This window comes from Clinocottus analis, unplaced genomic scaffold (assembly GCF_023055335.1).
Source record: "Clinocottus analis isolate CAN_PGR_092001 unplaced genomic scaffold, fCliAna1.0.p SCAF_14, whole genome shotgun sequence".
NCBI lineage: Eukaryota > Metazoa > Chordata > Actinopteri > Perciformes > Cottidae > Clinocottus > Clinocottus analis.
The window spans coordinates 15,739,255-15,751,680 of NW_027175865.1; the positions used below are offsets into that span (position 1 = coordinate 15,739,255).

Genomic DNA, 12,426 nt, shown 5'->3' on the forward strand with positions numbered 1-12,426 from the left:
ATAAAGTCTAATTGCTCCAATTCTTGAATTTCCCCAGAAAATTGTTGCTAAATATTAGGATACAAAATTAAAGCGTCAATTGAAAAACAGTCTCCATGTATAATTTCTTGGGGACATGTTGCAAGGATCGGGGGCACAGACGCAGAAATCTTATAATGGCATGGCTGTGATGTAAATATGCCCTACGAGCCCGGTCATACATGCACCTCCTTCATATGACTCACCTCTGAGCTGACCATCAGCTCGGGGACACTGTGCACCATGGAGACGGTTGCTGTGGAGATGGGAGTTTGCTGGTTCCCATTTGTGCCCTGCAGCCTGAGAAGAAAGAAAAAAGAAGATGAAAAAAGAGTGGGAGTCATGTGTTTTGAGTATCTCTTAGGTCCTTGAACACAGTGACTAAATAGAATAGCGGCTTCCACAAACAATTTAGCAGACTTAGGCGTTCACTGTGTTCACTTGTGTGCCTTTGAAGCAGTGGTTCTCAAACGTTTTCTGTCTTTAGAGGAAGAAAAATGTTCGGGCCCCACTGGCCCCAACAACATTTTAACAAATGGTCCTTTTGTGACTTCTCCATCCGAGTACAGAAAGTTGAAATCCCTTTCAAGTAAACCTGATTGCTCCATCAAACAGAAACTAATAACATGTGCAATCACTTTGTAAGAACATTGCAAATAAAGTTATATCTTTGAAAAAAATATCCAATATTTGGTTAAAAAAAGAGAAAAGATCTGCAAAAAACCTGTCTGTGCAAAACAAAATGAGTGCAGAGCCATCACGTTGTATCAGTGTTAGTGGCTGCAGTGAGCTGCTTTCCTTTACAAATATTTTTTAAACAGGGTTGTAGATCTAATACGGCCGCTCTCAATTCATGCTCAATGTTGAGTTGAGATCTGTATTCTGTTTTGAGAGACGCAACAGCAGAAAAGCTAAACTCATGGAGATTTCATGGGGGTAAAACAGCAAGAATCACAATTATTGTTATTTTTTTTAAATAATCTGCATCACCCCTCTGCGCCCCACCTGTTATACCCCCTCGTCCTACTAGAGCCCCCCAGTTTGAGAACCACTGCTTTAAAGCAACACTTTTACTGACAGTGACACCTATATGGCACTTTATTTCATTAAATTAATTTAAAAAACTGCAATAAATGTAGCTTGTCTCAGAGTCTAACTGGCATCTCTACATTCTTACATCCTCATCTGACTGACACAAAAGAGCAATTCAACTCTCTCTGCCTGATCTCTGGTGCCACCTGATGGTATCAAATAAAACAGAATCCACCACAAATACTTAGGGGTCAGATAAATAAAAATCAGTTTTAATGCACAAGAATATAACATCCTTAAAAAGGTCAATTATGAATCAGTTCCAAATGTAATGACATTGAAAAGGGGTCAGGTAACTGTGAATTGTAAGCATTACATTTAACATTTTTTTGGTAAAAATGTTTTTGCAATCAGGTCCGTGCATTGTGAGGGTCATCGCGGGAGCAAAACATATATTGTCTGAACATTGAACATGAAAATAAAAATATATTTCTGTTTTCATATTGAAAATATATCTATAAAAAAAAGTAGCTGTGTTTTGGGATTTTCCTTACTGAGTCAGGTCCTGGCCACATTCTGCACATAAACCCTTCATTACTATTGGATGGCTGCATTCTTCTATTCTGACAACGACGCCTCTGAAAAAAAAGAAAAGAAATGATATGTGTTAGGTACTTTTACATAAAACAGTAATGGTGTGATTTGCTTTGAGTGACTGAGAGGACAAGTTGTACATCAAGTCAACTAAACATGTCCGAATGTACAACAACGAAGAGCTTGGCACAAAGTTGCTTTACTTTGTATTCAAGACGCCACCTCTTTTAAAAAAATACTTTTAGAAAACTTTTTGTTATACTGAGAAATCACTCTTTGATTCCATTAAGCAAATATTCACCGACCTATTCTGCAAAGTCTGTCACTTTTCAACACCGTTTTCTTATATTACTACACATTGTATACACTATAATAATAATAACAACAACAATAACAATTTCAACTTACAAAGACGCTTTACATTATTATATTATACAAGCAGCGAGCATGTACAGATCCAGGTATAGAAGCTTACATGGGGCACCTAAAGGCAACACATGCACAACACCAAAAGCTTTGAAACAAGAGGCGTGAACATTACTTCAGATGAATATTCAAATAGTATGCACTAAATAGCTGCTGAAACGTACATGTGCCGGTATTCTGAAATAGCAGGTGAGCAAGTAAAAGTAGGCATTAAAACGGCCGGATCCGATTCAGTGGGGCAGCAGTTACCTCGAGCCAGTCCCCAACCTGTCAAAACACCCGTCTCGTACACATTTTAAGCACGCGATGGACAGCTGCGTCAAGGCAATCCAAGCAAGCTTCACGTGATTACGCTTTCAAAATAAAAGCGCTAGTAACCACGTTGGGCTCACATACGATCGAAAGGCTCATCGGACTGACTGTTAGACTACGTGTAATGCATGCTCACGTTTAAAATACAGTCAGTCGTCACGCCCACTATAAGTGGGACGACTATAAACGCGCGGAAACAAACGATTTAAAATAACACCGTTTTATTTTGAAAGTCTCGGCCAAACGGCTGCTTGTTTATTTTGACCAACTTGATTTACGGCCAACTGCACGGCTAGCAAACAAGCTAACGTTACTTAGCACGCATAGCAACATTAGCTCGTTAGCTAGCTCACGCTACGCCACAGGTGGAGTCCATTGACGGCAAAGCGGCTCCAAAACTACAGCTGACATGTTGCCTGTCGGCTGACTCACCCGGGAGGTATGACCTGGCCAAGTTGACAGCACAGCTCCTTGACGACTCCAGCACGGTCCGATTTCACCTTCCTCTCAGGCAGCCTGGTGGCCGCCTCTGCCCCCTTCTCTTGGGGTATGGGGGCGCAGAGCGCGAGCACCGAGTCTAGGTTCACGTGAGCCCCGGGTTTGACTTTCCACTCGAGGAGCCGAAGAGGAAGAGCCCCCATCGGCCAGCGGATTTCCGCCACCTGAACCACGGGGCCCTGCGCCGCTGCTGCTGTTGCTCCACCGCCATCGACACCTCCTGCAGACGGATCCTCCATCTGTTCTGCACGCTCCGAATCCCCGGGTAGTTTTTCAGCAACGGTCACACTTAAAACGTATCCGCAAGATCTCGCGACGCCCTGTGTATCATTAAAAAACCTGCAAAGCGTGACCGCTGAGAAGAATTAAAACAAATGTTCAGTCGGTTTTAAACACAGACGCTTTGCAGTCAGCTATGTTCGCTCTTCCCGCCCGTAAACAGGAAAGCGCAACACTGCAGCGACACGGGTCGTCACAGCATCCGGTCGACCATGCAGCCAAGTTAGATGGGAAACACGTTGTTTTTCCGAATCTTTCAAAATAAAATACCCCGAAACGTGAACAAATAGAGCAGTGTGGTTCATATATACGGTTTCAGGAAGTACAAATGTTTCTCATTGATTATTTCAAGTGTGTATTGGTGGATATCGGATTGTCCGCACATCTGTTTCTTTGTCGTTGTGTAAGTGGACAATGTTTCAGCTCTTATTTTGAAGGTCAATACACGTTTCCGGTTGGTTCCGACTCTGACAGCAATAGATAGTTACTTTATTAATACTGCAAATGGAAATTGTTCCACTGCAGCAGCCTTTATTCATACAAGTAACAAACTATTAAAAACGCAAATATATACAATATATACAAATAATATAATATACTCATATTAAATAAACTAACAAAATAATAGTTCAAGATATAACCAAACACCAGTGTAACGGTGTTATGGTTGTGTGACCTAATTGGCCAGAGTGTTTTATTATAAATTATATATTAAATAGGAACACAGAAACTATCATACTATATTCTAAAGATGGATCACAACAAGATCTGTTTAAAATGACAAAATCCACTCAAGCCATTATAGTTTTTTACTTGTTTTGTTTTGATTACAACTTCCCATAAACCTTGAGATGAGGATTTGTGTGCCCACAGAGACCTGTAACTACCTGATGTAAGATGATGTAACATACACATAAGAATACTACACGTGTACCTTTTGTGCTTTCAGTTGTTTGCCTACAGTATGGGCTTCAACGTGCAATTAAGTGGATTAGGATCTGCCAAAGTGAGACAAATAATACACATATTACTGTTTTGGTTATTTAATCAACATCACGGTCATGCCATTATTAATTGTGATTGCGTCCTCTATGCTACTGTCAGGTTGGAGTCGGGACAGAGAAGGAGATGAATATCAATAACAGGACAAGGGCATTCATCGACCCAATCCGTGTAATCGTATCATTACGGTACCTCCTACCAGAGAGTCTGTCATCAAGAGAGATATTTTCCCAGTCCGCATGTCGACATGTTCCCAGCAAAAACACAAGCTGTACCTTCAAAACGAGCAGAGGGAGTGAAAGGTGGACTTAATTTTCTGGATGTCTGGATATTGAACATTATGGAAGCCAATTTTAGCCACTGTGATGAAAAAATAAGGATCCTATCGGTCATTATAATGACTGTATCTCATTAGGACCTAGTATCTCATCATTAAGACTCACTGTCTCATAATTACGACTTAGCATTTTATAATTTTGACTTAATTTCTCATGGGCGTATATAGAAAATAGACAGCCCTTATTAGCAATAATAAATATACCAAATGATTTCCAATGAACAAGGTTAAAGCGAAAACGGAAGTAAGTAGTGGGGCATTTAACCTCCCGCTCTCTCGTCCTTCCTCTTCGGCTAACCCCGCCTATTGACACAGGAGGCGGCACCAGTTGTTCATTGACGTTCCTCACCGGAAAGGGCACTTTGGATGTAAAATAATCACCGCGAGCAGACGCTATTTTTAATACTCCAGGAAACATGACAGGGGAGACCACGCGAGGGGTAAATTAACACCATTTCTAAATCTCTTTTTAAGCTCGGTGTGATAATATCATTAGCTAAAGTTAGCTTCGTCGAACCGCCACGTTAACGTGAGTAGTAACGCCACTTTACGTCAGCGTTATTGGTCGTCTTAGCAACAGAAACCACTGAACTGATGCGTTGTGGTGAGCGCGTGCGTGTGTGTCGCAATATTACGTTACTATGTGCAGCGGTAATTTAACGTAAAGGTGACATACAAGCTGGAAAGACACGCTTATCGAGCTAACACGTGTTTCATCTCTGGTGGTGCTGCTGGTGCAAACGCTGCTCCTGTGAGTGACAGAGAGTCTGTTGATACTCCCGGCGCTCAGGTCCCTGAACATCTCTGTTATCTGAACATCCATTTGTCAGCACTAGAGACATTTTGTCCCTCAGCTGTAGGCAGCGAACAAATAACAACTAAGTATTACTAAGCTGGTCATATTGGCCTTGATCTTGACCCTCACTCCCTCCCCGCCACCTCTTCTTCTTTCCCAGCACACACAAACCCGAACATGATGTTCCTCTGCTATCTTTGTCATGTGAATCTCGCGTGATGTCTATGTAGATGTCCAGTCACCTTTTGTCTCCTCAGAGATGTTAATGACTGTCCGGCTTTTAGGTCTCAGTGGACCAAACGAAGCAGTCAATGTCCAAAGGGACTGTTAGTACAAATGCTTATGGCATGTTTTAAAAATACATGACTATTCAATTCATCAATTACTCAGTCAATGATCTGGCAACCTTTTTTGAAAACCCCATATCGCTTTTAAATCAAACACACCAGAGGTCCTGCTTGTCGACGAGGGGATTTGCAAGTTTTCTGTGCTCTATACTTCATACTCTCCCTCCTGCCGGAGAGAAGGGACTCGAACACTTAGTGTTCAGGGTGAGAGCGGTTGGCTACACTCTTCCTGGCCCTTCAGCAAGTAAAACTTCTTCAGCTGCTTCAGGAAAGGACATCCTCTGCTGAGCCATCTTGGTGATGGAGCTGGTGCTCGGCTCCCATTTGAGACCCTGGGTCATGGTGGAGGCCAAGAAGCGGAAAGACTCCACAGCGTTGACGGAGGAGTTGATGGGGACGGGTGGGGTCGCCCCCCATCACCCACAACAATCTCCACCGTCGTTAGAAAGTTGAGCTCTTAAGTTAGCTTCCTGATGAGTCCGGATGCTGGAAGATGAAGTGCAGGGCCATGTTGACGGCGTCGTCCACAGACCTGTTTGCTCGGTATGGGGCGAACAGGGGTCAGGGCGACGGGCCTGTCCTCATTAAACATGCGATCCTTGTTTTTTGTGAGGGGGGGGCGGGGATTACAGTGGAGGCCTTGAAGCAGGCCGGTATGAGGCATGTCCCCAGTGAGGTGTTAAAGATGTCTGTAAACACCGGAGACAGATAATCAGCTCAATGCTTTAAGGTGGAGGAAGAGACGGGCTGCTTGGTCGGGGGTTACGGCTTTTTGAATGGCCTGATGAGTCGTTAATTGTGGGAGGTGGGGGGGCTCTGACTGGGATGGGTGGTTGTGAAGCAAGGGCCCCTGCTGAGTTGGGGGATTTGCCAGACGGAGGTCATTCATGGCGTGTGTGTGTGTGGGAGGAGGAGAGGGGCTTTAGGCTTTTAGTTTATTGAGACCTCTCCAGACGTCGCTGGCTGATAATTAGTGTTGCAGTTCCTCAGAGCCCAGTCGTTTACCGTCTCTCACCACCGCCTTGCGAAACCTGTAAAACCGGATTGACATAAGGTCAGCCAAAATAAGCAATATGTAGACTTGTGTTTAGCAGAGAGAATGATTATATCCGTCATTAATCAATGACGGATGTAATCAGTAGTTGCAGAAGAAAGACCATGGGAGAAGAAATACAAACACACAAGTTTCAAAACATAAACTAAAGTAAGCAAATTAATTGTGTACGTGTAAACATACAGTGTTACTCCAAAGTGTTGCTGCCAACATTTGGAATCACAAATTGTTTATTTTCCACCTGCTCATTTCGACACTTGGTATATTGGTGTTGTAAAAAAAAAGCAGACTTTGTTCTCTTTCTCTCAGAGCTGTGCTGATACTGTGCATAGATTGCATCATAAGCCACACATCTTCAGCCAATGTTCATTTACTTTACAAATGTGTTGCAATGGGACCTTAAATCCACTGTCGAGCTTGCTGTCTATTTACATTTGATGACCAATTTGCTCCAGAGTGTGTTCCTGCAGATGAAATGCGTGTGAAAAGTAAAAACAACACTAATGTCCAGAGTTTTGCTTGTTCTTCAAATTCTAGTGATTTAACACAATCCACGTTCAACAATCAGATGTCAAACACTGGTTACATCTTCTTCTCTCTGTTTTTTTAAGTTAAGGTTGTGTCTGCGTCACATGGCTCTGCTCAGAAGACGGCCTCATCCCGGCGCATCGCTCCAAAGAAGCAGACCCTTCAGTTCCCTGAGGTACCAAACAGCGGCCGGGCCGCCGTCGCAGTGTAACTTCTACCCGTGGTGATGTTTCCGTCTGGATGGATTGATTGTTTTCCTGCTTTTAAGGGAAGGCAAGCGCAGGGGGCTGTTGTGGAAGACGCTCGTCGGCGCCTCTGTCGGCGTCCCCGTGGCGGCGGGTGTCCAGTACGCCGTGTCCGAACCCAGAGACAGGAGGAGGATGAAGATCTTGATCGAGGGATTGGGTCGCTTCTGCAGGTTTGAGATTAAATCCACAAAGCGGTCTTCCGTGTTTTTAAGTGAGACTACACGTGGCAACTAGCGACAATTTAACTTTACCGCTGAAGGGGGAGGAACAGGGTGTCTTCTTTGAAAAGTCACTTATTCTCACTTTAATGCTGGTTGTTACTGTTTTACATTGGAAATGTTCCCACGTATCGAAATGGTGTTTTAATATCTGCAACTTGATGGCGCTGTGGTAAAGTGAGGCTATGTTTCCAGTTAGAATAATAAAAGGTGAGCTAATTAACTTAATTAAGTTAACTTGATAATAAATGATGATACAAAGAGTGATGGAAGGACTCAAAGAGGCGTTCAAGTATTGAAAGAATAATCTACTAAACGACAGGCGGCGACAATAATATGCGAGCCAGTCTGTATACAAGTGCTAATTAAAGTTGAAATACTGGCTTAGCAGTACAATAGTTTAGTTACAGTAGTTGGAAGTTATACTGACGCACTCGTTGTCAGTAATGAGACGACTTGTTTGAATTCATGAAAGCAAAATGCAATTCATGGGACCAAGAATCCAACGGATATCACGAGCCGCTGGCATCCTGGTTCGTGTGCCGTTGAAGTCCCAGCGACCGTCTTGTCTGTGTGTCCTCAGATGTCTCTCTGTGGGAATCTTCATCTCCGTGGATTACTGGTGGACCACGAACGTGGCTCTTCGTGGCCGAGATGAGGTAAGTTCTCAATTCGATGTATGGGCTCGGTCTGAGAAACCTCCGATGACCTCTGACTGCGGGTCAAGTGCGGCCAAAAAATGAGCTTTTTGCATCACTTGTTAAGATGCTTGAGCAGGACAGAGTCGCGTCATTTGTCCGATTCTACTCCTAAAACCCGTCGGCGTGTCACAGATTGACTTGTACAATGCTCCTTCAGTCATGCCTCACTGCCGTCCTCCCCTGCCAGAGCAGCCCATCCTACTTGGCCGAGATGTCCGCCTGCCACCAGCGGGCGGCGGATTGCATGGTGGAAGGAGCCCTGAGCAACGGGGGGATCTACATCAAACTGGGTCAGGGTCTGTGTTCGTTCAACCACCTGCTGCCCCCCGAGTACATCCGCACGCTGCAAATCCTGGAAGATAAGGCCTTGAACCGGAGGTACAAAGAGGTGAGCGCCGCAGCACAAACAAAGCACATTGGTCCAGTGGCGAAACAAAAAGGAGGGAACAGCCTGAAATGTCTCAGGATGGCGTCTGTGTCTGCACCAGGTGGACGCTCTCTTCCAGGAAGACTTCGAGAAAACCCCCAAGCAGCTTTTTAAGGAGTTCGACTACGAACCCGTCGCCGCCGCCAGCCTGGCCCAGGTGCACAAGGCCGAGCTGTTCGACGGGACGCCCGTCGCTGTGAAGGTGAGGCCCAGAACTCGCAGAGAGGAGATGATTCGTATGGCGCGCAGAACGTACTGCGCCGAATCAGAAGTTTTAGCATCTTCTGTCTCGCTGTTTTTTTTTGTCTTTTGGTCCCAAACTCTTGGAATGTGGCGCCCACAGGTGCAGTACATTGACCTCAGGGATCGGTTTGACGGAGATATCAGGACCCTGGAGATCCTGCTGGATGTTGTGAAATTCATGCACCCCAGCTTTGGATTCCGATGGGTTCTTAAGGTCAGAAAACGCTCGAGTTTCTTGGTTCGCCTCCAAAATAATTACCATATATATAGATGTTTGGCTATATCTATTGTATGTATATATATATATATATATATATATATATATATATATATATATATATATATATATATATATATATATATATATATATATATATATATATATATATATATTGATTTGTGTTCTGCTTTATCCAGGACTTGAAGGGCACATTGGGTCAGGAGCTGGACTTTGAGAACGAGGCCAAGAATTCGGAGAGGTGCGCCGAGGACCTGAAACACTTCAGCTTTGTTGTTGTACCCAAAGTCTACTGGGAGCAAACCAGTAAGGTGAGGTCACTATCAGTGGTAGAAAATAACTTGATGTCCGACCTTTCCCTTTGCTGAAGCTTTTTCACGTTTTTTTAATTTTTTATAGAGAGTGTTGACGGCGGAGTTTTGCAACGGGTGCAAAATCAACAACGTGGAAGAAATTAAAAGACAAGGATTAAGTCTGAAAGACGTGAGTTAGGCCGACAGGCAACATTGGAGCGTTGCCATTGAAATGTTTATCTGCAACGCCCAATCATATGTTCGCTTCGCAGACTGCAGACAAGCTGATCCGAATATTCTCCGAGCAAATATTCTACACCGGTTTCATCCACGCCGACCCTCACCCTGGAAACAGTGAGTGAGGAACTGTTGCAGTTCTATAGTTTGTCCACCAGAGAGCGCTTACTTTGTGTCTGTCACAATAACCCCAAACAAATTTAGGAGGATCCTCATCAGACATGTTTGTGGTGTGTGTGCGTGTGTGTGTGTGTGTGTGTGTGTGTGTGTGTGTGTGTGTGTGTGTGTGTGTGTAAAGAAAGAGGCAATGACACTACCCAGATGACCCTTTTTCCATGAGACAGAGTGGTTATTGATAAATTCTTTGCGTTTGCAGTTCTCGTGAGACGAGGTCCTGACAACAAGGCAGAGTTGGTCCTCCTGGACCACGGCTTGTACGAGTACCTCAGCCAGCGGTGAGAGTCGTCCGCTTCGCAACAACCAGGAGACATTTTTTACCCGTGACCTCTAACGCTGACCTTCTTTACCTCCAGTGACAGAGTGGCCCTTTGTAAACTGTGGCGGTCCATCGTCCTGAGAGAAGAGGCGTCGATGGAGAAGTACTCCAAAGCACTTGGTGTCAAAGGTGAGCGCACTTCTTTTTTTTTTGTGGTGGCTTCAAACAGTGCAGTGATTTTTCTCCAGGAATTTCGTGTACATTTCGTATTCCGACTTGCAGAGTACTTCCTCTTCTGCGAGATGCTGCTGCAGCGGCCCATCAACATGCGGGAGCTGGGTCTGTCCAACATCCTGAGCCGGGAGGAGACGACCTACATGCGGCAAATGGCCAGCAAGCGCTTCGACAGCATCATGCAGGTGCTGAAGTCCATGCCGCGGCCCATGCTGCTCGTGTTCCGCAACATCAACACGGTCCGGAGCATCAACATCACGCTGGGGGCGCCGGTGGACCGCTACTTCGTCATGGCCAAGAGGTCAGAGCACTGATAAGATTGGAAACATTTACTTAGGAATGACCACGGCCTACCAAAATGGAAAGGGAATAGTATGTACCCAACTTTATTGAGTAAGAATCTTTTCTTTTATTTGAGCGAGAACAGTGTTCACTCTAACCCTACAGTTGAGAGACACTTAATCTCAAAGGAACGGGTTGAAAAGTAGCAAAGTTGTCCTGCTAATGGGAAAATAAACGATCCCAAAGCACAAAATGATCATAAAACACAACACTGGGGATCGACAGCGTTAATGTTGACTCATTGATTGCTTCTCTGACATTTTTAACTTGAACTTCTGTGTATTTCTTTACTCAAAGTTGGGTACACACTATTCCCTTTCCATTTTAGTAGGCCGTGTTCATTCCTAAGTAAATGTTTCCGATCTTATCAGTGCTCTGAACTCAACAGGTCAGTCTATAAACAGTGAACATTGCTGATGCAAGAGGTCACAATTTAACCTGTAGTCCAAGAAAACCATAAATAAAGCTGTCAGCATTTCTCCAGCGTGGAGAAGGGTTAGAAAGAAATACAGTTTCCCTTTTTTTATTGCACACTGAGCTCCTAAACTCAGTGATGGTTGTGCTCACCTCAAGCATCTTAAAGGCGTAGACTTCCTAAAGATGGCGTCCCTCCCTTTGTTCTCTAGTGCGGTGCGAGGCTGGGGGAAGATCCAGGCGGCGAGCACGGGGATCCTGCCCCGGCTCTGGGTGTTCCGCTGGGCGAGGACGACGTGGGAGGGCCTCAAGTTCGAACTGGCTTTGAGGTAACGCCCCGTGTTTTGTTGTTTTGCTGACGACGCAAAATCATGTTTTTCGTGATCCTGCCGGATGTGAGAAGACTTTTTTTTTTTTTTTACAGATGGGAGATGGCGGCGATGAGCGTGACGCGCTCCTTCCTGGGCCTGCTGTCGTACCTCGGTCTGGTGTCTCTCGACCCGCACATGTACGAGTACCTCAGGTAGTGGCACGACTCGCTACGAAGGAGCAGAGAATAAGGAGCGATTTCCAACAGCACCGAGCTTCCACTTCCCCCCCCTCACACGACCGCAGCAGCTCTAGAAGATGCTCGTCACGGCGCTGCTCACATGTGCAAGAGGAGCCCGGACGCCGGTTCCAGACACAACGTCCTCTTTAGAACGGGGAGAACCAGAGTTTTTAGAACTTCACAGCCTGTATTGTGAGGCTTTTAATTGAAAGATCATGTATTTTTTGGGGGGTGTTTACCTCTTTTTCAGTTTGTTTTTAGTGTAACCGTAGTGACATTTTCGAGCTGCGGACGTGTTGAAGACGTCTTCCGGAGAATCCGCGGCATCACTGTGAGTCTGAGTGACGTGTGAACGCAGTGCCTTCGCCTTAAAACACAAGCAGCACAAACAACGAGCTTCAAGTGTGACGAACCGCCGCTTCGATGACGGCAATGCAGAAGACGCACCGACGTTAATCAGGTTGAGACGATTTATATTTGTGTCGCGTTACTTGTTCAGCACCGAGTCCCCTCAGGCTGAAGGAACAGCCGACATAACCAAATGCATTTTTAAATTATTTTAACCATGTCAATAAAATGTTCTACCTCCTTCTTTAAAGCATCATTGTCTTCATCACTCATG

At 44.8% G+C, this 12,426-nt stretch overlaps 2 protein-coding genes across 7 annotated transcripts in view; one reads left to right on the forward strand and one right to left on the reverse strand.

Moving 5' to 3' along the window:
* ctdp1 (CTD (carboxy-terminal domain, RNA polymerase II, polypeptide A) phosphatase, subunit 1) overlaps nucleotides 1-3,345 on the reverse strand; it is a 56,467-nt gene extending 53,122 nt beyond the window's left edge. For 3 of the 4 annotated variants that reach the window (XM_068575823.1, XM_068575821.1, XM_068575822.1), the window contains exons 1-3: nucleotides 2,815-3,345; nucleotides 1,605-1,688; nucleotides 225-318 (exon numbers count right to left, since the gene is read on the reverse strand). In XM_068575823.1, the coding sequence (XP_068431924.1) occupies nucleotides 225-318; nucleotides 1,605-1,688; nucleotides 2,815-3,119 (483 nt within the window). In that variant the 5' untranslated portion in view covers nucleotides 3,120-3,345. The remainder of the gene's footprint in view (nucleotides 1-224; nucleotides 319-1,604; nucleotides 1,689-2,814) is intronic. The other variant, XM_068575820.1, reaches the window with a different exon arrangement.
* Nucleotides 3,346-4,802: 1,457 nt separating this feature from the next.
* adck5 (aarF domain containing kinase 5) lies at nucleotides 4,803-12,387 on the forward strand. Of its 3 annotated transcripts, none has more exons than XM_068575519.1 (15): nucleotides 4,803-4,938; nucleotides 7,307-7,398; nucleotides 7,492-7,641; nucleotides 8,273-8,348; nucleotides 8,578-8,778; nucleotides 8,879-9,019; nucleotides 9,161-9,274; nucleotides 9,478-9,609; nucleotides 9,698-9,781; nucleotides 9,864-9,945; nucleotides 10,205-10,283; nucleotides 10,362-10,453; nucleotides 10,547-10,683; nucleotides 11,467-11,583; nucleotides 11,679-12,387. In XM_068575519.1, the coding sequence occupies exons 1-15, from the start codon at nucleotides 4,915-4,917 to the stop codon at nucleotides 11,952-11,954; spliced, it is 1,797 nt and encodes a 598-aa protein (XP_068431620.1). In that variant the 5' UTR covers nucleotides 4,803-4,914; the 3' UTR covers nucleotides 11,955-12,387. The 3 variants fall into 3 exon arrangements, with proteins under 3 accessions (XP_068431620.1, XP_068431621.1, XP_068431622.1); XM_068575520.1 differs by having other exon boundaries at nucleotides 10,547-10,799; nucleotides 11,679-11,924; XM_068575521.1 differs by lacking the exons at nucleotides 4,803-4,938; nucleotides 7,307-7,398 and having other exon boundaries at nucleotides 7,586-7,641; nucleotides 8,583-8,778.
* Nucleotides 12,388-12,426: the final 39 nt, after the last annotated feature.